Genomic DNA, 23015 nt, shown 5'->3' on the forward strand with positions numbered 1-23015 from the left:
GCCAACAAGCTGGCATCTTCGCTTCCCCCCGACCCCCGTCGGTTCCAAGGCTCCGGCCCCGCCCCCGCCCGCCCGGAGCCCGCTTTGAAGTGCTGATGCAGCCTGGAAGAGGGCCCCTTCACACCTCGGTCTCCGCATAAAGCGGTCCCGGCCGCCGGCCCGCAGACCCGCCGCCGCCGCCGCCGCCGCCATGGCCCAGCCCCTGTGCCCGCCGCGCCCCGAGGCCTGGATGCTCTCCGGGGGCTGGGGCCCTGCCCGGCCGCCGCGGCCCTCCGACGGGGACTGCAGCTGCTTCCCTGCCTCGTCCTCGCACTCCTGGGCCAGCGCCGCGGACGGCAGCGCTGTGCCGAGCCCCGGGCGGCCCGCGCCACCTGCGGCCCGCACCCCGACGGCAGGGAGGCGCAGCGCCCGCGGCAGCCGCCTGGGCAGCGGGCAGCGGCAGAGCGCCAGCGAGCGCGAGAAGCTGCGCATGCGCACCCTCGCCCGCGCGCTGCACGAGCTGCGCCGCTTCCTGCCGCCAGCAGTGGCGCCCGCCGGCCAGAGCCTCACCAAGATCGAGACGCTGCGCCTGGCCATCCGCTACATCGGCCACCTGTCGGCCGTGCTGGGCCTCAGCGAGGACAGCCTGCGGCGCCGGCGCCCGCGGCCCAGCGCCTCGCCGCGCCCTCGGGGCTGCCCGCTCTGCCCCGACGGCGGCCCCGCGCAGGCGCAGACGCAGACGCGCGGCCCGGGCCTGGGCTCCGCAGCCGGCGCCGCGGTGTTCTGGGGGTCTCCGCCCGCCGACCCCGGGGCTCCGGGTGCTGCGTCCGAGCCCTGCGACCCGCTCGAGCTCCACAACGAGGCGGCGGGCCCGCAGGCGCTGGCGATGGAGCCGGGCCCCTCGTCTCTGGTGGGTACCTCCTCGACCGCGCGGACCCCATCCCGGGACCTCGTGCATGGCGCTGCCTACTGTCGGCGCCCCCGGCCACACCCCTGCGGGGACCTGCCCTGCCGCATCCCCCTAGCAGCCCGGCCTCGCCGGCCCGCGCCCCAAAGCAGCACAGCTCGTGTGCCCGGGCGCTCGAGCGGCGAGGGAAGGGGAAGGACGCGCAGGGGACACGGTCGCGTTCCCCGCCTAAAGCCTCCTAGAGTGGAGCCCATGAGCGCGACAGGCGTGCTCGGCGGCCAACGCTGAGGGCCACGGGGTCCCCTCTGTCCCCACAGCTCTTTCCCGACGAAGTGCTGGCCCTGCTGGAGACCTGGATGCCCCTGGAGTGGCCGCCCGCCTGAGTCGTTGAAGCGACGACGCACCGCTGGCGCCCCGTCTGTGAGCGCCGAGGCTTTCTTGGCCTCAGCTTCGAAGTGGTCCCTCCCCAGACTCTCTGTCCGGGAGAGGGTCCCAGCGATCCTGCCATGGCCCTTCCTGCGAGTGACAGCCTGTGCGCGCCCCGGCCGGCCCTCTCAGCCCCTGTCGCGGTGGAGGAACCCCTGGGCTACAGGCTCGGAGGCGGACAGGACGCTCTGCCTAGTGTGTCTTTATTTATTTGTGAATAAACTTTGTGCTGGTGACAGTTGACAATTTCTTCTTCCTCTGGTGGACACAGTGCTCCCTCCCCCTCCTCCAAAGAACAGAGGAAAGTTGGGAGGGTTTCTTGCAATTTCAGCCCCCAAAGCAAGCAGCCTCAGACCCCTTCCTCCTTGTCCCCGACCCTGGCTTAGCATCTCCTCTTCCAGCTGGGTGGGCCAGGAAGCAGGAGGCGCTTCAGATGAGAATGTGGCAGCAAGTGGACTCTGTCCGTCTTTTCTTTGCACCTGGTGGGAAGCTGGGTAAAAGCACAGTATCTGTAGAAGATACCTTTCCACTAGCGGGTACTTACTGTGCCTCACGTCCTCTCCATATTTTATACCCGAATAACCATTGTACAGAAGAAGAAACCAAGAATCAGCACTCAGGCCCTGATAGGACTTCAGGACCCGAGCCCGCAGCCCTGGCAGGATTGTGCCAGCTTCGTTCATTCTGGCCTGGGGGACACCCAGCCCCAAAGGCTGGTTTCCGGTGTCTGGCGTCCCTATTCCCCTAGCGCTGGAGCATCACGGCCTGGACCTGGGATTTTTCCATCTCCCTTCACTCTGGTTTCTCTCCCATGTGGCTTAGGGACATAGCTCACTCTAATGCAGCGTATGTATTAGACATCGCTCCTCATTATTCCACTCCCCACCCCTACCCCGGCGCACTAGTCCACTTTCTCTACAGCTTTGCTGGTTCTGGATGTTTCGTATGAGTGCAGTCATACAACATGAGGCCTTGGAGTCTGGCTTCTTTCACTTAGCATGACGTTCTCAGGGTTCATCCGCTCGTGTTGTCTCCTGTGTCTACTTCCTTTCTTTTATTGCCCAACAATATTCCCCTGCAGGGATGGGCCACAGTCGACGTGTTTACCCATGGATGTTGGTCGGCTTGTTGGGAAACCACCTGGGAGAGCATTTCCAGTGCTGGGCCCAGGCCAGGAGGGGAGCAGTTCAGAGAGGGGTGGGGGTCACTGCTGCGTCACTCAGGAGTCCAGGCCCACCCGGGCCAGCATTTGGCTGCAGAGGGTGGGATCCAAAAGCAGAGGCCTTGGGGGGGGCGGGGGCGGGACCTCACAGCTTTGCTGATCACCCCCTGTCCTGCCTCTCCACCCCCATCTCCCCTCCCCTCCCAGGACTCTATCTGGAGCAGAGCAGGAAGTCTTTTCCAGGAGACTACCCAGTTCAGAAAGCCTATTTGCATGGCAAAGGCCCCCTGGTTTAGGATGGGGAATTAAAGTTATTAGCAAGTCTTTTCACAGAGAAGTGGGGCTCCTTGCCAGGCCCCTCCCCTGGGGAGGGCCTCTCCTGCCTGTCAGAGCTGGAGCCCTCCCCCGACTATTGATTAGCACCTGGGTGTGAATTTTCATTAACACGTCCCTGCTAATAAGACAGGAGTGGAGATGGGAAGGGGCTGCCTCCCACCCCACCCCCTCCCCCCGCCCCTTCCTGGGCTAGCCCCACTGGCACCCAGAGCAGACCCTGGGTGCCCATTCAGGGAGACGGGACAGTAACCAGCGTCCAGGTAGGTGAGCCCTGGCATGTGTGCTCTCAGTTCCCAGCTGAGGGCGAGGTGGCCCCAGTCCTCGGGGCTTCAGGACGGGAAAGTTAAGCAAGAGGCTGAGGAGCAGATGCTCAGCCTTCACAGGCAGCTGTGGTTCCAGAGCCCCGGTGCCTCCCCGCTGTCCTGCCCTCCTGACAGCTCAGCCAGCCTGTCTGAAGGACGGAGGGTGCTGGTGGCACCTCACCTCACCTGGGGTGCTGGCGGGGTGCCCTGGGTCAGAGCAGCCTGGGTGCCCACCTGCTGGAAGGTGCAAGTGTGAGGGTGGCATCAGCCCAGGCCCCCCACCCCAGTAGCTAGCTGGTCCCGCCAGCGCTGGTCTCCACTGGCTGTCAGTGCCCCCCCCTTCCTGCGGAGCTGCTGTCACAGCCCGATGGGTGGAACGACGTGGCGGAGAAACAGACATATCTGGAGCAGCCACCGTGGGCCAGGCTGGGCTGAGGGCTGTAAATTCACCGTCTGCTGTCAGGTAGTCTTAGCCCCAAGCCCGGGAGCACTGGGCCGCTGTGTGCTCGTAGCTCTTTTATAGACCGGCACACTGAGGCACGGAAAAAGGACAAGGAATTTTTCACAGAGCTAGAATGTGGCTGTGAGCGTGGGGACAACAGTGGGTGCTAGTGAGAAATCCGGTCTTTGCAACAGCCCAGGCAGGCAAGTGAGCATTCGCATTGGAGGGAGTAAACTGAAGCTCCTAATCTGGTGCACGTCGGCCCCCAGTGTGGCTGCCAGCGGGGAACCTGCTCCTGCTACCGACCACGCCTGGTGCCCCCGCCGAGACAGCTGTCCTGTGTGGACGCTGATGCTGGAGGGGCCCATGTCTTAAGGAGGGGCAGCTAAGCTGATCATTCTATTCAAGACATGTATTCGAGGATGAGACACACGGGCCACAGCATGAACCCTGGGGCAGAGGAAGTGGGTGGCGGTCATGAGTTGTCTGTATTGCAGATGGCAGTTCTGGGAGGCGGGCTGGAGAGCTGGGCTGGGACTTGGGTGGGTTGTGCCCCTGGAGGAGGGCCCAGCCCGGTGTCCCTCTGGTCATGCATTGCTAAATAAACAGGTCCATCTGAGGGGTACATGGATGCCCCAGGATTCTGAAACACCCGCTACTGGGGCACTAGGGTGGCACAGGGCTGGGGCAGGAAGCCTGCCCCAACTGCAAAGCCCCTGCTTGTCTCACACCCCCAGCTGCCCATCCTGCACGGACACGACCCTGAGGGTAAATGGCTCCTAAATTCTGCACCTGCGCACTCGTCTGCCTCACCCTGGTCCCCACACTCCCCTGAGAAGTCCCAGGGTTCCTGGCTCTTCCAAGGGGCTGTATCACCCAGCGGCAAGGAGCTCTTCTGGGTTCCTGGGCACAGCCCACTCAGCCCTCCGTGGTCTTGACCTGCTCAGTACCCCTCCCACCATCCTCCCTCCCGGCCTGTCACTGTCATTTCTTCAGAGAGCACTCCCTCCTTAGTTTGGGGGTCCTGACCTCCATGGCCCTCCAGGGACGGGCACGTGCCACAGCTGCTGAAAATGGGCATGACGATAAGATCTGCGTTTCACAAGCTTACTCAGGGCCACGTGTGGAACAGAAGCACGGCAGAGGGCCGGAACTGTCAGCCCCTTGCATTCCAGTGGTGGAAGGCCGAGACCGTCATCCCGAGTCCTCCTCCCTCGTGGCAGGAGAGTTGCCACTGGGCCTGCTGTGTAGAGGGAAAGGATTACTCTCTGAGCTGTTTCTGCTGTGTTTTCGTTCCCATGGTGGGGAGGTCCAGGGGCAGAGTGTCGCAGGTGGGGACCCCTTCGTCCAGGGGACGTCAGCTAGTCAGCACCAGCGCCAAGAGGGAGGTGTCATGCCAACAAGGAGCAGGTGAGACCCAGGGGCGGAGGTGGATGGGGCCACGAAAGCAGCGGTGTCCCAAACCCTGCACACAGTGGGGGCTGGTGGGCAGGTTATGAGGGGAGGCTGGGACCTTAACCACCTGCAGTTTTCGAAGGCACCACACAGTGTCCTCAGAGAGGCAGCACAGGCCTCAGGCCCCAAGGGGCCCTCCACCCAGTTTTCTGGGAAGGGCAGTTTCTAGAGAAGAGAAAGTTGCCTCTCTGCCCTGCCGGTGCCCCCGGCCCCCAGCTTCCTCGAGGGTCCCAGGCCAGCAGGCGAGGGGCGTTAGTGGCACCATTCCTGCCTGCCACCTCACCTGGCCCTGCTCTGCCTCTCCCATCTGTGTGACCTCAGGTAGTCAGTCATTCAACCCCTCTGAGCCTCAGCTTCTCCAGGGTGATTTCATCGGGCGGTGAGCCAGCACAGAGGGAAAAGAAGTGGGGAGAGAAAGGGGGACCCTACAGTAGCGGGGAAGGGCCAGGCGTCTTGCTCATGGGAGCAAGGAGGCTTCCCTGGGTCTATAAGGTGAGTGGTCCCCCCAGGCCTGGGCCTCCTGTTGAGACCACTGCCTGGGCGCTGCTGGGGTCTGGCCCAGGTGGGAACGAAGGGTTACACACGCAGCAACTGCGGAGTCTGGAAACAACGCTGCCGTTTATTCGGGAGGCCATCTGCCCACCTGAGGACTTGACAAACGGCTGGCAGTTGAGGCCCCTAAATCGACCCTCCCCTTGCTGGCTCTGTGGAGGTCCGAGGCGCAAGGCTGGGCCCTGGGGTTCCTGAGCTCCTCGCTGTGTCCTGTTCTCTTGAACGCAGGGCGTCTGGGGTGAAGCCTGCTGCTGCCGCCCTGTCCCGAGAGCCGGGGTGGCCACCGTCACCTCTTGAGGTTCTCTCTTTGCAGGAGGACCGAATACCTCCGAAGCCGGGTCCAGTGATCCTGCTGCTTCTCCTTGCTCGTCTCCAGCTTCTGCAACCTGCGGGCCACACAGCTGGAGTGAGAGGAACCCGCCTGGGGCTGCATCCCCCAACCCCAGGGCCCCAGGGCACACGGTGACCACCACGTGCTGATGTGAGAGACTCGGCACGCGACCCATTGCTTCCTGTTGTGTCCCCAGGCCTCAGCCTCAGGCGCAGCAGGCACTGGACACGCCTGCATGGAATGGACGGTGGGTCTGACATTCCAAACCAGGCAGCGACCATGACAGCAGGCACAGTGAATTTAAGAACTGACAGCCTGTGTGCAGGGACCAACGGTAAATGCAGCCGAACGCCAGCAATTCCATTCAATAAACATTTCTAGAGCATCTCCCAGAGACAGGCACTGGGTCAAGTGTCCGAAAGATCAAAGCGACTCAGACAGCCCCTCCCTCTCCCCAGTTTGGTCAGAGTGAAAGGACACTTGTAACAGGAGGCACTGAAGTCAGCAGAGGAGAAATGCAGCGAGGAGGAAGGGACCCACCCGCCTGGGAGGGTTCCTGAAGACAAGACCCTCGGAGCTGGGGCTCTCATAAACAAGAGGTTAGGGGGCCGGCCAGGCGGCACAGTGGTTAAGTTGCACTCTGCTTCGGTGGCCTGGGGTTTGCCAGTTCCAATCCCAGTGCCAACCTGTGCACCGCTCATTAAGCCATACAGTGACAGCGTCCCACATACAAACTAGAGGAAGGCTGGCATAGATGTTAGCTCAGGACCCATCTTCCTCACCAAAATCAATCAATCAATCAATGATTAAATAGGAAGTTATTTTTTTAATAGCAAATAAATGCATGTTCAATACAGAAAAGCCAGAGAGACCCGGGATTCAGCCCCTTCTGCCCCAGCGCAGGCGCCGTGAGGGGTGGAGGTGGAGGCGGAGGTGGAGCCGGTGCGGGCTGTCACGGGGCCTCTGCCATGGGAACCTGTGCGAGCGAGGAGGACAAACAGCGCAGGGTGCACAGAGGAGGGGCGACAGTGACCGCGGCTTTGCGTTTGTTGGAGGCTCTGCCTGTGGGACGTCTACATGGAGCTGTGTCTGCTACTCAAGGCATTAAAACGCTTTTTAACTCAAAATAGTCATCCTTACGTCGCTGTTTTTAAAAAAATCAAAGACTGCAAGTGGGTATGCGATTAAAAGCGAATCTCCTTCTCCCCTGAGACCCTTGTTTCCTGTTCCCAAAGTGACAATAATTAACAGCTCCTTGTAAGTCCTTGAAAATTGTTCACACACACAAGCATAGACGTGCAAATAATCTTTTTTTTATACTTAAATGAAAGTGTGTGACACGCTGTTGTGCACCCTGCATTTTTCCCTGACGATATACCCTCCATCCCGTCTGCGAGGCGCTCACAGACCCTCCTCGTCTTTCCTCTCTGTGCCACCAGGGCGGCCCTGCCCGTGGAGGCGGGGGATGCGGGGGCTGAGTGTGCCCAGGTCAGAGACTCCGGCTTCGGACCTGCACGGCTGTGTTCCAAACCAGCTCCGTCACTGTGAGTTGATGACTGTGAACGGGCGGTTTGACCGCTGTCCGCCTCCGCTTCCTCGCTGTACAGTGGGGACAATAACAACAGTAGGAATCGGACTATGCTCGCCAAGCACTGAGCACAGGCCCTGTTGCACAGTAGGCGCTCAGTCAGGCTGACTGTAGCGATTCCCCTGCGACTGCTGAGACAAGTGGAAGGGAAGCTGCGGGCTCGGGGGCAGAACAACCCCGAATCAGTGAGTGGCCATCCAGGGGCGGGTTTAAGAGATGGAATGAGGACAAGTTTTAAAAGGAAGACTGATAATAAAGCCATTAACGTATTCAAAGAAAATGTGGGTGATTTTTAAAATCTATGACTGGTGAGCAGAAGGGCTTCTCCGTGAGCGAGTAACGAGTACAGCTCACCCTGACGCGTGTGCAGGCGCTGTCCCGGGAGCAGAGCCGACGGTCCCCAGTTTACACGTGAGGACACTGAGGTCCGCCCACAGGGCCCCGTCTCCCCGGTCACAGCGCTGCGCTTTCACCAGAATCCGGGGCTCTTTGCCCCCAGACCGCAGCCAAGCCTGGGGAGGACGGAAAACTCGAGCCACAGGACAGGAAGCTTCCGTTTGGGCTAAACAAGTAGGAAAATTACTCCTATCCCAAGACACACCAGGAAAACCGGTCGCAACATGCTGACAAAGAACTCAAAGTCAGGAGAAAATGAACTCAACCACAGGAAAAGTCCCGGCAAATCACAGGAGGAGAGAGAAACGTACCACATACACAGCAAAAAGGTGCTCAGCCTCCTTAATTTCCAAATTAAAACACTAATGAGTCATCAATCTTTGTCCTCATTTCCTGGCCAGCATGGGGACGGGTGAGGACTCGAAGTGAGTCCACCGTCTCCGGAGGGCCGGTGGGCACCACTGTCGCCATTCCAATGTGCCTACTCATCACCCTGAAAGGCACCTCTAAGAATTACCCTGTGGCAATACTAGGGAAGACGCATAAAGCTGAGCATGTGAGGACGCTGGGCTGGGAAGGTGGGGGGTGACCCTGGTGGGCCTGCCGCGGTTTGGGGAGCTGACAGGAGAAGAGGACAGCAGAGGCGTGTGTTGACCGCGGCTCCCAGGAGCCGGGCTGTGGGCGGAGGAGAAAGAAGGTGGCTGCAGGACTGGGAAGGGACTTGCTTATTTTCTAACATGGGGACAAGGTGGGGACACACGCCCCTGATTAGGATGAGCCAGTGGAGGGGAGGAGGCCACCATCCAGATGGATGAGAAGGTCTTGGTGTCCTGGGGGAGGAGATGGCCTGGGACCCCAAATGTAGGAGGAAGAATTATCCTTGGGTACGACAGGGTGCCTCTTTCTCTGAATCAGGAGGCAGGCAGCACATAGGGGTCGGGGACCCGGGGGACCCAGGTGAGAGGGCAGCCAAGGGACTGGAGTGCTCCAGGAGGCAGGGTTACCCACCAGTGCCTGGGGCAGAGGTGTTGGGAGACGCCCGCCGTGTGGAGCAACAGGTGGAAGCTGGGAGGGCGCCCCGCGTGGCACCAGCATGTGGGAGTGCGGTTCCCATTGGCGATGCCCAGTGGTAGGAGGGAGTGGGGAGGACGCCTCGGTCTGAGAGACTGGACACCGACTGCCAGGAACCCCCTGGGCAAGGCCCCTGTGGCCTGAGACACTCTCCCTTGGCCACCAGCGAATACAGGTTTCCTTCCCATGATGGCGAAACAGATGACGACTGCTGTCTGTTGGAAGCCAGGTACTGACAAGGTGCATGCGTACATCTTCCCAAAAGACGGGCTGTCCATCCACCAAGTGGGAGAGGAGCTGGAACACCTGCAAGTCCTTGCACAAGCCTTTGAATTCCAGTACCCCGACCGTATGCACCTCGGGGTCTATGAGTCTGTAACTCGTTTTCCAGGGATTTGTCCCTTTGTTTCTCAAGAAGGGAGAGGAAAGTCAGGACAGGCCCACCATTTCCATTCCAGGGACTGTAACAAACGGGTCAGAACACCGGCCCTCGCCCTCCTCCTCCAACCTTGAGGGAAATGTCACCTGGTGTCCACTTGGGGCCTGCCCACCCCCTCGCCAAGGGAGCCGTGTGCCCTGTGGACCCGGGACTGTGGGGTCATCCTAGAAGCCCACCTTCTGGAGGAAGCTGGGTAGACAGAACTGGATCTTGCCCGGCCTTGTGTTCCACGAGGAATAAAGTGGGACACACACACACACACACACACACAGACACACACACACTGTTTCTGTCTGCCTCCTGGTGTCCTGAAACTTCTGTCTTGCTGTGATCAAAAGTTTGACCCAGCAAGAGGCAGCAGACAGACAGGGAGCGGAGCCAGATGGAAATGGTGCCCTGGAGGCCCAGCTGGCTGGGAGCAGAGGCCAGGCCTGGGGCAGGGTGGGAGGACTAACTGGTGTCCTCTCAAAGCCCTGGGGTGGGCTCGGCTCCCGCTGGCTGTGGATAACAGTCCCCAGGACAGGTTTGGTGAAAATCATTTGGACAGAGTATCATAAGGCTGAACGTTTGAATCTATCGCCACGTGAGTCCACTGCCTTCAGGTTTCACCTCGTTTTAGGGCCAATGGAAACTGTTTCAGACCCAAGGAATAAATAGGAAAAAAAAACCAATGAGATTAAAATCTTTAGGACATATATGGACATGTGATAAACAACCACAGTACAATGTTAACGACAGAATCTGTGTTGTGGGTATGTGGGTGTTCACTGATGTATCTTTTTCAAAGCTGCTGTGCGTTTGAAAATTTTCATAATAAAACGCTGGGGGGTACTCCTTCGAAAGCCCCAGTGTCAGCCCTGAGAGCAAGGAGAAGAGGGAAAGCCTTCTTTACAGCTTTACAGCCTGTGTCATCACCGGGACCCTATCCGGAAAATGGGCTGCCACAAAGGGTATGATTCAAACCCTGTGATCAGGCCCAGAGAAACGTTCCTTCATTCCTTCTACCTGGGCCTGCCCCAGCCACACCATGTGACCACTCCCAGCTCCTGCTGGGTCTCCAGACCCAGGGAGCACTTCCCGGAGCTTTTCTGTTCCCCAAGCTCCCGTGGCTCGTTCAGCCCCAAGCACTGCCCCAGCCCGCGGTGCCCCACCTGGTCAGCCCTGCTGGCTCCGGCCCTCTTCCCTGCAGAAGGTTCCCTGGGGGACAGTGCTCTCCAGCGCACCCAGCCACTGTGGGCCTCCTGGGCAGGGGCTGGGCTGTGGGCCCTGGGAGCTAAGCTGTGTGGACAGGGAGGACAGACAGTTGCCAAGGGGGAGGGGGAAGAGTCCCTCCCACTCCCATGGGGCCAGGACGGGCCTCTGGGGTTCCAGAGAGTGGAGGAGGTCAGGGCAGAAGGGGCAGTCTTCTCTTACTAGAGCAGGCCCAACCGCCAGGGAGCAGGGAAGTGACTTACGGACACCCTGTCCATAGGAGCAGCATCTGCATTAAACATCACATTTATAAGGAAGTTTTCTTCAAATTAAAAGTCAGTAATTTATATTCTGGAGTGACATGAAGCCAGATTAAAAAGTGAACATGAGGCACTGGTCAGTCGCATAGTGGTTAAGTTCGCACATTCCACTTCGATGGCAACCTGGGGTTCGGATCCCGGGCACAGACCTATGCACTGCTTATCAAGCCACACTGTGGCAGGCATCCTGCATATAAAATAGAGGAGGATGGGCACGGATGTTAGCCCAGGGCCAATCTTCCTCAGCGCAAAAGGGGAGGATTGGTGGTGGATGTTAGCTCAGGGCTAATTTTCCTCACTAAAAAAAAAAAAAAAGAAAGAAAAGCGAACATGAAACATGATCTCAACTTAGTAAAAACACCAAGGAAAAAACCTGAAGGAAAGGCACCAACATATTAATAGTGGCACTGGGACTTCTGGTGCTGGATTATGGGTTATTTAAATTTCTCTTTTGTATTGTCCTGTTTTCCAAATGTCTACAAGTGCAGATACTCCACCTCAGGAACAAGGAGTAATACTTTCTACAGCGCGCAATTACTCTGCTGTACTAGTCGTTCTGCACGTGCAGCAAGTTTCACGGGCCAAGCAGGGTCAGTGGGGGTCTGAGTACGAGCCCCTATGTGCAGCTGGCTGAGGGTGGGAAGTGTTGGTTAGGGACGGAGGCATCTGGAGCTGCTCGGGCCCTCTGCCAGGCGGGAGGTGAGCTGCCCAGAGCTGGGGCTGCTGGCCCGGGGCCCACTCCCTTGGGTAGGGGAGCCAGCAGCTTTTGGATAAAGTAGGAAGGAGGCTCCCCCTCTGCAAGCCAGTGAAAGCAGGGGGTTAGACAGAAAGGACAGAAATGGAAACACGCGCATTAAGCAAGGAGTTCTCTGGGCCTCCTCAAGCAAGAGCACCAGGAAGCTCCAGGCCAGGCCCGCCACCTTCGGAGAACGGCCTCATGCAGCCGTGACCTAACCTCAGACTCTCAACTTTTTGCTTAAGTAGTATTTTAAATTTTCCAAAATTATGTGTACTTTTTGTAGAAAAGTTGCAAATAGGGAAAATACAAAGGAAAAAATATCACACATACTTCATCACCCAAATATAGCTACTATTGGTGTACACATTTCCAGCCTTCTCTCTTTTGTTCAAAATCAGGATTATAGTGTAAATAATATTTCATAACCTCTCCCTATCTTTTATTCAGAAAAATTTCAAACCTACAGAAAAGTTGCAATAGTGCAATGAACCATCACTATATTCACCAGTTGTTAACGTCTCACCACCGTCTCTCTCTGGCTCTCTCTATAAATGTTTTCCTGGACCACTTGAGAGGAAGCTGTGGACATCACAACACTTCACCCTTAGACTCTTCGCTGCGTCTCCTAAGATCAAGTCAAGTCACCAAGGGTCACACGCTCCCTGGGAGGAACAGCCGAGCATTCCTGGTAAATCCCTGTCTGGGGAAAAGTCAACTGACCCTCTCCACTGTCCTCCCCCAGACCGAGCGGCCACACTCCTCTCCCGGCGAATGGGCGTGCTTCCCTCCGGAGACACTGAGCGCCACCAGGCGCCCCCACGGCCCAGGAAGGAGCCAAATGTAGCAGGGAAGTGCAGTCGTGAAGGAGGAGCTGTGGGGCCTCCTCGCAGGGATGTTTAGAATCTTCCCAGGCAGAATAGGGACTGAGCGGAGGGACCATCCCCTCGTCTTCTTGGACCCACCAGTTAGGAGCGAGCGCCTTGCGCCTAGCACTTCGCAGCATCTCACTGAACACCTGCTGAACCTGGAGACCGGGCGCCACGGCAACGTCCACCACACAGTCCAGCGCATTGCGGGTCCTCAATAAATGAGGAACTGAGGCTCTGAGAGGTCAGGGAACTACCCCCAGGTATCCCAGTTAGTCAGTGGTGGAGTCAGGAGCCAAACCCAAGTGTCTGAACCATTCTACTGCGTTCGCCTTAAGGAAAGGGTAAAAGAGGAAAGGAGAGGTGGTCGGGAACAACACTGTGGACACTGGAGAGGTCACAGAATCCAGGGCACCACTGGTGACCCCCTTCCAACTAAAACGTCTGGTCAGATCACGGCAGAAATCACCAAGAACCTGCAAACGACCATTCGTTTGTTGCGGACGGATTCGAGGAGACACCTGCTTCCCCAAAGGGACTGAGCACAGGTCATCAGGCTTTTCTAGCAGAAAGGAGCACCAGTAGGTCCTGGCAGGACGGGGGCAGCAGGAAGGGGAGGGGAAGGGAAGGGGAGAAACGCATCGCACAGCCGTTATCCAGACAACGGGTCAGGGAAAGGGGCCTCAGAACAGGGTGGGCCAACGTCTCCCAGAAAGGACCAGCAAGGAGAGGCTTCAGGCTTTCTGGGCTTAGCCCCGCTGCCGTGGCACACAAGCCACCACAGGCAAGACATAACAAATGGTGCGATGGCTCCCAAGAAACTGCCCTTTAGCAAAGTGGCCATGGGCCCAATCTGCCCTCAAGCCATAGTTTGCCAACCCCCGTCTTAGAAGACTGCATCTAGTAACCTGAATATGCTTTAAAAAAAAAAAGAATCGAGCAAGCAGAAAGGAAAGAGGGTCTCGACAGGAAGAGAACAGCAGGGGCAGCCCTTCTTTTCCGCCAGCCGGTATTCATTGCTCCTCCCCAGCACCAGCTGGAAGCAGAGGGCGGCTCCTGGGCTCTGACCGGGGCACCCTTCACAGGAGGGAGTGTAAATGGCCAGAGGGTCTCACCGTCAAACAGCCCCCACAGCGCCTTCCCCAGAGATTGGGGCGCCTTCCCCAGAGACTGGCCAGGGTGCGCGCAGAGCTAGAACCCTACCTTTTCTGGAGGAAACTCTCGCACCTCTTCTCCAAGGGCAGCTCATGGGGGAAGCCCATGTTAGCTGTCAGGGCAGACTGAGGAATGCTGCAATTTCTTGAGATGTTTTCCAGGAGTGGGTAGGCCTCAAAATTAAAATAGAACAGAGAATTTTGGATGTTCTTGGCATCGTCGGTGGATTTAATTTCATCGGGATGGTCTCCTGAGATGAAACAAGAACACCATGTTCTCTATGATGACTTGCTCCCTGGTCTCTCTGATCTGGGTGTGTGGGTGGGTGGGCGCTGCTCTCGGCTTGTAAAGGCTGGGTCCTCGGGGCTGGGCTGGGAGGGGCTCACTTGATCTGCAGGAGCAGGAGCCCAGAGAGAAGACCTTGCCTGGCGTTTTATCTAAGTGCCTACTGAGGACTAAGTGGCATATCCTTTTGGCCTCTGGCGGAGGGGATGCGGAGTGGGGAGTTGTTTGGCTGGGGTCACCCTCCGCTTGGTGAAAGGCCTGAGACAGTCAGGGAAACGGCCAGCAGGCCGCAGGGCTGGGCAGTGGCCCTCCTGGTCCCCTCCCATACCTCGGAGCAGGAAACACGGGTGGTGGAAAGACACAACAAACATTGGCTTCCACGGGACCGCCAGATGGTAGGGTCTCGGGGGAGCAAAGGCACAGATGATGTGAGGCTTGGCAACATCCATGAGGTGCACATGGCCATCTCTGGAAAAGATCAGCACCTGGGAGGCAAAGAGATGGCGAGTGAGGCCTCCTCTACTCTGCTCTCACCCCAGTATGGAAGAAGAGAAGCAGCTGGACACAGAAAATGGAAACAGAAGATGTACTTGCTCTTGGGCGCCCAGCCTCTGGACGCACCGGGGCTGCTCCGGGCCGGCAGGAAGGGCTGTGTTTGCCCCTTTGGGCTACCAGCAACCTGGCCCTCCTCCAGGCGCCAGGCCTCATTCTGGGCTGTCCGCACCCTCTTGTGTCCTGGCTTCTCTTTCCAGTTCCCCCAGGATCTCCGCTGAAGAGCTGGCCCTCCACGTGGCCGGGATTCAGTCCCGCATCTGGGCAGATACCCTTTCCTCCCACCTCCTCAGGGACCCTGCTCAACCCCGAGATCTGGGATGCGGCCTCTCTCCTGGGGCTCTTTCCTCTCTGTAGACGAACACGCTAAACTCGCCCCAATCTCTAAAACCCTTCTTGACCCTACGTCCTCCTCCAGATGCCACACCACCTTCCCTCCCTCACACAGATGTCCCAGAGTCTCTCCTTCACCCTCTCTACTCCTCCACCGCCCCTGCTTGCCCTCTGCCCCCCACCACGGACACTGGGCTGCACGAGTACTTGGTTCTCTTTATCAAGGACACTGTGCTCCTGCCTTCTTCAAACTCTCCTCCCTGAGCTTGCAGGAGCCCCGCCTGGTTTTCCTGGGGTGTCCCTCTCAGTCACTTCATGAGCTCATTTTGCGTGTCCTGTAACTGCTGGTCGTACCACCAGGGAACCTCTTTTCTACTCACCTACTCTCTCTGACCAGGGGAACCCGCTGGTCCCCACAGCTTTAACCACCACTAACCAGCTGGTAAGCACTTTCAGCCCCAGGCTCTCTCAGAGCCTCCTCCAGGGTCCTGTGGGCCCCGCACCTGCAGCACGGGAGGAACCACAGACCTTCCCTCCGGGCCTCTCTTCCCTTCCACGGGCCCTGTAAGGATTAGCCAATCGGCTCCACAAGCCAGGACCAGCCTTGGTGCCTCCCTCTCCTCTGACCACAGCCACAGGCAGCCCAGAACCGTGGAGTCCATCCCCACTGCACCTCTCCACTCTCCACCCCTCTCTGAATATGCTGCTCTCCTGCGCCAGCTCCCCTCGAGGCTTCATGCCCATCCTTACAAGGGCTTGTCCGCAGCCTCCATGGCCTGGCCCCTCTGCCCGCACACCCAGCCTCCTCCCCCTCCACACCCCACAGGGACCTGAGCCTGCAGCGACTCGACCTTCCTGCAGAGTGCGGGACACAGCGTTCTCTTGCCTCCGGGGTGCCGCCTGCTTAGCTCCTGTGGCTCAGCTCAGCTGATCCATCACCTCCTGCAGAAAGCAGCCCCCGCCCTCCAACTTCCACAGGTTGAGTCAGGCGGCCCCTCTCTGTTCTGTAGCATCCATCGCATGATGGACCAGGGCCTCTCTCATGTTCTAGGGCAGCTGCTGCTGACGCGTCTGTCTTCCCAGCTGAACCATGAACTGCAGGAGGGCAGGCACTGTCTCTGTCTGTCTGTGCACCCCAAGGCCAGTCTAGTGCCAAGAACTTGATAGGCCTTCAACAAATATTTTTTGAAGGAGAAACAAACACATTCACTGAAGAGGAATGAGGGGCACGAAGAACTTACCATCCCAGGTAAGGCTGGGACTGGGGCCACTGCACAGACGGCTTCATCCAGGTGGTTTACAGGCCTACAGGAAACAAGACACACACGTTCACACTTGAAGAGTTTTAAAGTTTTTCTGTCCTCTCCGAGGCCTATGTCCTGGAGAAACTCTTGTATATAAGCATCAGGAAATGTGTCAGAGACAGTTCATAGTAGCAAAAACAAGGAACAATCTAAATATCCTTTGGTAGGAGAATGATTAAGTAATTGTGGTATATTACAGAATGGAATACAACACAGCAATGAAAAGAAAAGAACTGGAGATACATACACCAACATGTGCAGTCTCATGAACAATGTTGCAAAGCAAGTTACAGAATAAATGGGATGGAAAACAAGTCGCAGAATACACAGAATATGATCCCATTTACAAGTCCTGTAAATACACACAGCTAAACCATATATCGCTTGGAGATGCAGTCATATAGATGTGGTTAATTCTTAAAGGAAATCAAAGGAATCATGGGAGGAAAACGATGTGATAGATTGAAAAAAAAAAGGTCATAATACTTGGCAGCAACTCCCATGAAAAGACAGAATCTACTTTTCCACTGCTTGAGTGCAGGTGTGGCCCTGTCACCTGCTTTGTCCCATGTAACACGAGCAGAGGCTTGGAAAGCATGCGGGCACTGTGTCTGCCCTTGCTTGCTGCTGGAGACCCTGAGGCTACGGTGATGAAGGCTGAGACAGCCTGCAGGAGAGGCCACGGGAGAACCAAGTGCCCTGGCCAACGGCCTGCCCACTGCCAGGTACATGAGCGAGGCCATCTTAGACCCTGAGCCCCTAGCCACGCTGCCAGCCGCTCGCAGGCACATGTGAGAGCCTAAGCAAGACCAATGGAAGAACTGCCCAACCAAGCCCAGCCCAAAATGCTGACCTACAGCATCAGGGGCAAAACAATGCCTGTTCCCTTAAGCCATTAGGTCATGGGGTGGTTTGTTATATACAGCAATAGATAATTAAGAAGGTGGGGAGGAGAGAGGAGGATGTGATCAGGGAGAAGCTCACAGAAAGCCAAACTGAATCGGAGATGACCTATTTCTTAAGCTTGGTGGTGGGTCCGGGGAGTTTATGTCTGCCTGTCTGTCTCTCTATACATACTAAATATACACAGACACACACACACACACACACACATATTGTATGGATCATTTTCATGCATAAAATATTTCACAATTGAAAAAAGAAAGAGAATGAGAGAGAGAAAGAGAGAGAGAGAGACCCTTGGGGAAACTGATAACAGGCTATTTTGGCAGAAAAATGACCCTCTTCTTGATATGGAATATGAAAGATGTTATTTGTGCCATCATGAAATTTTGTCAGAAATATTTTATACATAAGCTCACATATAAAAGACACTGGTGACCCTGAAACGCTCATCAGGAGAGCGATGACTACAGGGAAAGTGGGCTTGGCTTGGAGAGGGTGTCAGCCTTTTACTACCCAACAGCCTCATCGGGCTGGCAGATCACTCACCCCATCTTGTCCTGGAGCCACTGACCTCTCAACGAGCACACTGATGGTGGGTGCCTCAGAACCCTGGGCAGCCACCAGGTGGAGAGAAGCATCTGTGCACAGCACCACGCATTTCATTTGGGACTTCACTGGGCCCTCAGGGAACACGTTCCGTCCTTCATGGACTAAGAAGTATTTTAGGAAGTGAATGCTCTGGCAGATACATCCCTCAGGAAGAGCGACAACCCCGAGAGGGAATCCTGGAGGAAGCAATCGCACAAGCAGGTCAGAGAAGCGGGTGGAGGGAGGCAGTCATGGGCGCAGGGTCTGGGACCAGCGAGGATGTGAGGGCTGTGAGGGCAAACCAAGCAAGGGGCACCCTCTGAGAGTGAAGCCAGTAACCCCAAGGCCCAAAGGAGAGAAGAGCCCCCTTCAGGAGGACCCTTTCTGAGCACGGAGAGGAGCAGGGGAGGGGGCAGAGTCAGCACTGGAATGGAAGGAAGGAAGCTAAAAGCCAGCCAGGTGCTGAACCGCACTGACCACGCCACACCACGTCAAGGTGAATCAATCAGAGGGGAGCGGTGTTGGAAAAGGGGAGGGCGGGGGTGTGGCCAATCAGCAAGAAATCCCCAATATCCAGAAAAACGAAAACAAGCTATTGGGCAAGGGCTTGTGAAATTACAATCATTCTTCTGCCCTTGAAATATCTTTCGCTAATATCATAATGCTGTGGGCGCAATAAATAAATTCGGGAGGGCCTTTCATGATGTTTATCTTAGCACCGTGTGGGGAGAATGTCTCCCTATTTGAAACAACTGCTGAATTCTCCAGGTGGAAACAGCCCGAGTGAGGAAGGCCCTTCGCTGAGTGACAGAAGCCTCCCGAGAAAAGCCGGCTCAGCCGTCCGCTCACCATCTCTCCAACAAACAGGCGCCATCAGTGGCTCTCCTCACCAACCTGAGCTGGGGGGCTGCCCAGGGAGGACGGCCCACCTCCACTCTCAAATGACACACATACCCGACTGTAAAATGACAAGCCACTGATGCATTCCTCGCTTCTTGAAAAGTGTGGTTAGAGGGAGACACTCCCCTATTTAGGGTAAAGAAATACCATGGATTTTCTGGCCTACAAAGCTGCACCCGGGACCCTGGAACCCCATCAAGGCACCACCCACCCAGAACAGCTGCTAGTCTCGCACTGACTGTGTTATAGGTCTCTTAGCTTCAATACCAGTGAGGTTCCTGCTGAGCGGGGCGCGGGTGGAGCAGCAGGAAGGCAGGCTTGCTTATTTCGAGAGCTTGGGGCTGGGGGAGGAGGGCTGAGGCCGTCAAGACGTCACTTTCTGTGCAGGAAGACACTTCCTCACTGGAGTGTGATAACGGAGTAATGGTCGTACTTCCAGGACCCGGTACAGTGCCGGCACAGTGCAAGTACTCAACACATACAGGGGGAATGGGAAGTGTCAGCACATACCATGTTCAATAAATGTTCACTGAGTGAATGAATGAGGGCAAAGCAGGACCAGCTCCCCAAAGGGATTCTAAGAACACAGAGTGACTAACAGAAGGCCCAGAGCTGGCAGGAATTCCAGAGCTCCAGGAGTCTCATTACTCAGACCCCACCCAGGTGCTGGCAGACGTGGGGGGCTCACCTTCGGCCAAGTCCCAGAGCGTGAGTACGCCATCCTCGCAGGCCAGCACCAGGTAGGAGGAGGAGCAGCTGAGCTGAGAGACTGCAATGGGCGCAGCGCAGGGCCACACGCCCTCGGGGTCTAGTGGGGAGGACACCACTCACCGGGCTGCCCCCAGACCCCACTCCCACCCATCACCTGGACAACCTGAGACCCGGACTAGTCTGCCTGTCTGCCTCCCCATCTCTCTCCTCTCTAGGCAGTGCTTCTCCTTCCTCAGATAATACAATGACAAGTCACACGAGCATTACACTGCAGCTAACACTAAGGAGGCCCTGCTGGTGCTGAGCACCACAGGGAGCACTCACATGCATCATTTCATTTAATTCTCACAAGGATCCTATGAGTTGGGTCCCCTCAGTCCCCTGCTCTGCAGAGGAGGAGGGTGAGGCAGGGCAGCGAGTGGTCCGCCCAAGTCACAGAGGCAGTCGGTACACGAGTTGAGGTTGGAAGCCGGGCTGCCTCGGAGAGGGAAGAAGGCAAAGACATTCTCCCTTTGTGAATGTCTAAATGCTACTTTTGAAGGATAATTCTAAAATACAACCTAAGTGCATAGCTCAAGAGATTATCACAAAGCGAACTTGCTCGTGGACCTGCCTCCGTGGATTTGTAAAAGACAAACCAACAACACCCCTTCCCCACCATTTCCTAAGAGCCTCTCCATTTCAAAGAGCTTGCACGCGCAGACCGCTGGATTCTGCTATTCACAAGAAGCGCACGCAGTAGACAGGGATGGGGCAGTTAAGTAGCCCTACGCTTCAGAGAAAGCGGGATCAGGGTGTAAAGTAACTGACCTGAGGCCGCACAGTTTGCAGACAGTGCGGCTGGGACTGGACGTGGCCATCAGACGCCAAGCCCACCCTCTTTTTACTCAGCTGCCTAACAAGCCCTGTGGACCTGACTGGGCTTTGTCCCCACTGACCTGTCATCTTTAAGAAAACAGTTCAGAGACAGAGCCTTGGGGACACACCACAGCCACCAAGCCACCCACTTCTGCCTGCACAGCCCTGGTCCCCTAAAGTGATGCTGATGGGCAGTCGCGTGCTCTCAGCTAAGCTGAAGAAGGACAGCTCTCAGAGCCCCAAGCTCAGGCAACACCCGTCTCAGCAGTAAAGTACCAAGTTTATCCTTCAGAGTTCGGTTGAGCAAATAGAGGAAGAAGTTGTGACTTCCAGTCCAATGTACGCCAAGGACATAGGCCACCCCTGGGAAAGAAGAGAGGAGAGGGGTGTCACGTAAGGAGTCAGGGTGGCCCTTGGTTTGTGTGGAAGGTGTATGTCCAAGGGGAAGTTGGTTTGAAATCAAAAGTGGTTTGTTCTCAAGGGCGGCACCCAATAGAAGGGTGAGCTTCTCGGGGAGGAGGGGCTGGGCACCTCCAGGAGGGCTGTCCTAGGGCCAAGTGGCCTTCCTGGGCAGGGAGGACGGCCACAACTGCCCCTTGGCTGCTTTCACATCTTCTAGATAATTCACATCTGCTTGGCTGTCAGGGTTTTAAAGAATGTTTTCTACAAAATGGGTTTATCTCCAGAAGCAGCCTGGCGGATGTGTGCTCACACCCTCCTCCATGATAGATCGCTCCCCGAAGACAGCGCAGCCTCCATCCTCAGGGAAGCTGGCCCCGGGGGCCACAGGTCCAAACAGAAACTGTTATGCTACGGCTGGCAACCGCCTTTCTACCTTATTCCCTCCCGCCATCAGGGTCTGCTCTAGGAGGGCTTGCTGAGGCCTTCCCCCAAGATGACCACTCCCCCAGGTCAGGCTGGGTTCACTTACCTGAGGGGCTCTTGACGTCCACTGGCGTTGCAGTTATGCAGCCAGGAGGGAGGAAATGGAAGGTGGCCATACTGGGAAAGAGAGAGACGCTAGTCAGAACCATGGCAGACTCCTTGGCAAGGAGAGATGCGGCAGAATCTGGGTACTGAGACCAGAAACGGGGAGTTAGAATGGACCTTCCCAGGGGTACAGGGCCATGAGGCAAGTCACATTCTATGTGCTAGTCCTGGTGGGTGCAGACCTGGGAGGTTGGTGAGGGCAAGGCGGGCAGAGTCCCTCCCAGGCTGGAAACAGCACCCAGCACTAGGCAGAGCCATCTCTGTCCTTGGGGAATGTCCTTTAATGACCAGACCTGAGCGATGTGCAAACGCTCTCTTATTTTGGAGGCAATACAACCAGTGGTGTGCTGATAAACTGGCTCTCTTAAAAAAAAAATACAAAAAACCTCTGATTTCCTGATTTACAGGGTTTGTAGCTTTTTGTGGTATAAATACTCCCACTGTGGACAATCTTCAGTGGCTTAACAAGTGGCCTGTGACATTCCCAAATTCCTCGCTGGTGGTCAGCACTGAACCTCGCCAGCTTCCATCCAGCTCCTGACTCAGGGAGCTGCTTTGGGGCTTAGCCCTGGGACTCTGTGTCCTGCAGTGAGAAACTCCCAGGTCCGCTTGACAGCAGGATGAGAAGTTTCGCTTCCCGTGTGAAGCAAGAACCTTGCTGAGACCCTAAGCGGCTGTGAGAGCTGGTTCCTAAAGCCTGCTCCACCAGCTACAGCTACTTCACTGCAACGTGGGCTAATGGGGCCTACCTGCTGGCTGAGATTAGAAAGCAATGTATTTTAATAGTTATACATTAATATATTACATTAAGAAAGACTGGGTGGAAATGGAGAAAAATGGAGAATAATGATGACGTTTATTTCCATCTTTAGGATCTTCTGTGTTGTCTAGAAAATCAGGAAAAAAATTTTTAAGAGATGATATCATACATCAAATTGTAAAATAAACGATTTCTCATCTCCATAGATTATCTATTCCTTCTTTGAAATCCATGTCATCAGCCTTTGTTCTAACAAGATTTAAACAACCTGCATACAACTTTTCAAAAGATCTGGGGAAGTTCTCAGAAAAACCCCCCAAACCAGAAAGAGCTTTCGGACCTCAGGTTAACTCAGGTCTGCGGGTTGATTCCTGCGGGCGCCCAGGGCGAAACAGCTCTGGGGACTCCATGGCTCCGGGGGGACAGGGGCTTCCGGCTGGGCCTCCTCCCACTCACCTAAGTGGCTCCTCCTCCCACTCCCCATCCAGGTACTTCTTGTAGGAGGCATTGAAGACTGCCGCCTGCTGCTCCCACTGACTCTCCCTGATGAAGTGATTCTGTCCGGAGCCCAGCCCGTAGCAGTCCTCGATCTTCGCAAAGACTTCCAGGGGGCTTTTAAATGTGGTACCTAGGTTGAAGACATTCCCGAATTGGTCAGACTACCTGATTTCTCCCTCTTGATCTTCCCTTCCTTCCTCCATACTTCTCAGTTGCCAGCAGAATCCCTCATCCTCAGAAATCGGCTCTCACTCTGCAATCCATCTGCGGCCCGGGTGCTCAGTCTTCTCTGCGGCCCCTCTCCTATAGCCCACAGGCTCAGGGAGCACAGGCAAGGCAGAGAGCAGCGCTCTCCCTCCTCCTACTTCTGCACATCCATCCCACCGTCATTCCCTGTTTCCGGATTACAGAATCTCCAAAGAAGGCCAAGGAAATGTTCACAATGTCACTAGAAACCTTAGATCACTGTTGCTGTCTCCCCAGCTCAGCAAAGTCCTTAAACCTGCCAGTTACGGTCACTTTTCAGCGGCTGCTGAAGAGTCACACAATTAGACAATCCCAGTCTCCACCTATTTACTTACTTATTTATTTATTTGGCGAGGAAAATTGCTGCTAACATCTGTACAATCTTCCTCTATTTCGTATGTGGGATGCTGCCACAGCATGGCTTGAT

At 56.3% G+C, this 23015-nt stretch overlaps 2 protein-coding genes across 10 annotated transcripts in view; one reads left to right on the plus strand and one right to left on the minus strand.

Annotated features, from left to right (window-relative positions):
* The window catches only part of WDR93 (WD repeat domain 93), a 58853-nt gene that overhangs the window by 840 nt on the left and 34998 nt on the right, over positions 1-23015 (minus strand). For 2 of the 9 annotated variants that reach the window (XM_070617571.1, XM_070617609.1), the window contains 10 exons: positions 22301-22472; positions 21026-21096; positions 20371-20457; positions 19214-19333; positions 17609-17822; positions 16069-16132; positions 14271-14427; positions 13706-13907; positions 7271-7491; positions 5609-5947 (listed from right to left, as the gene is read on the minus strand). In XM_070617571.1, coding sequence (XP_070473672.1) covers positions 5688-5947; positions 7271-7491; positions 13706-13907; positions 14271-14427; positions 16069-16132; positions 17609-17822; positions 19214-19333; positions 20371-20457; positions 21026-21096; positions 22301-22472 — 1568 coding nt within the window. In that variant the 3' untranslated portion in view covers positions 5609-5687. Of the gene's footprint in view, positions 1-5608; positions 5948-7270; positions 7492-13705; positions 13908-14270; positions 14428-16068; positions 16133-17583; positions 17823-19213; positions 19334-20370; positions 20458-21025; positions 21097-22300; positions 22473-23015 lie in introns of those variants that run through there. The other 7 variants (XR_011539545.1, XM_008542308.2, XM_008542307.2 and 4 more) reach the window with 7 other exon arrangements.
* LOC139083060 (mesoderm posterior protein 1-like) lies at positions 187-1548 on the plus strand. The gene is made up of 2 exons (XM_070617625.1): positions 187-889; positions 1204-1548. Exons 1-2 carry the CDS (start codon positions 191-193, stop codon positions 1267-1269), a joined length of 765 nt encoding a protein of 254 aa, XP_070473726.1. The 5' UTR covers positions 187-190; the 3' UTR covers positions 1270-1548.

The sequence above is a fragment of the Equus przewalskii genome, chromosome 1, assembly GCF_037783145.1.
Source record: "Equus przewalskii isolate Varuska chromosome 1, EquPr2, whole genome shotgun sequence".
Taxonomy (NCBI): domain Eukaryota; kingdom Metazoa; phylum Chordata; class Mammalia; order Perissodactyla; family Equidae; genus Equus; species Equus przewalskii.

What these genes read in the sequence shown, in the direction of transcription:
- LOC139083060 (XM_070617625.1), top strand. Translation starts at nt 191, where the DNA reads ATGGCCCAGCCCCTGTGCCCGCCGCGCCCCGAGGCCTGGATGCTCTCC. An exon ending in AGCCGGGCCCCTCGTCTCTG is followed by an intron (nt 890 to 1,203) that starts GTGGGTACCTCC and finishes CTGTCCCCACAG; the next exon opens with CTCTTTCCCGACGAAGTGCT.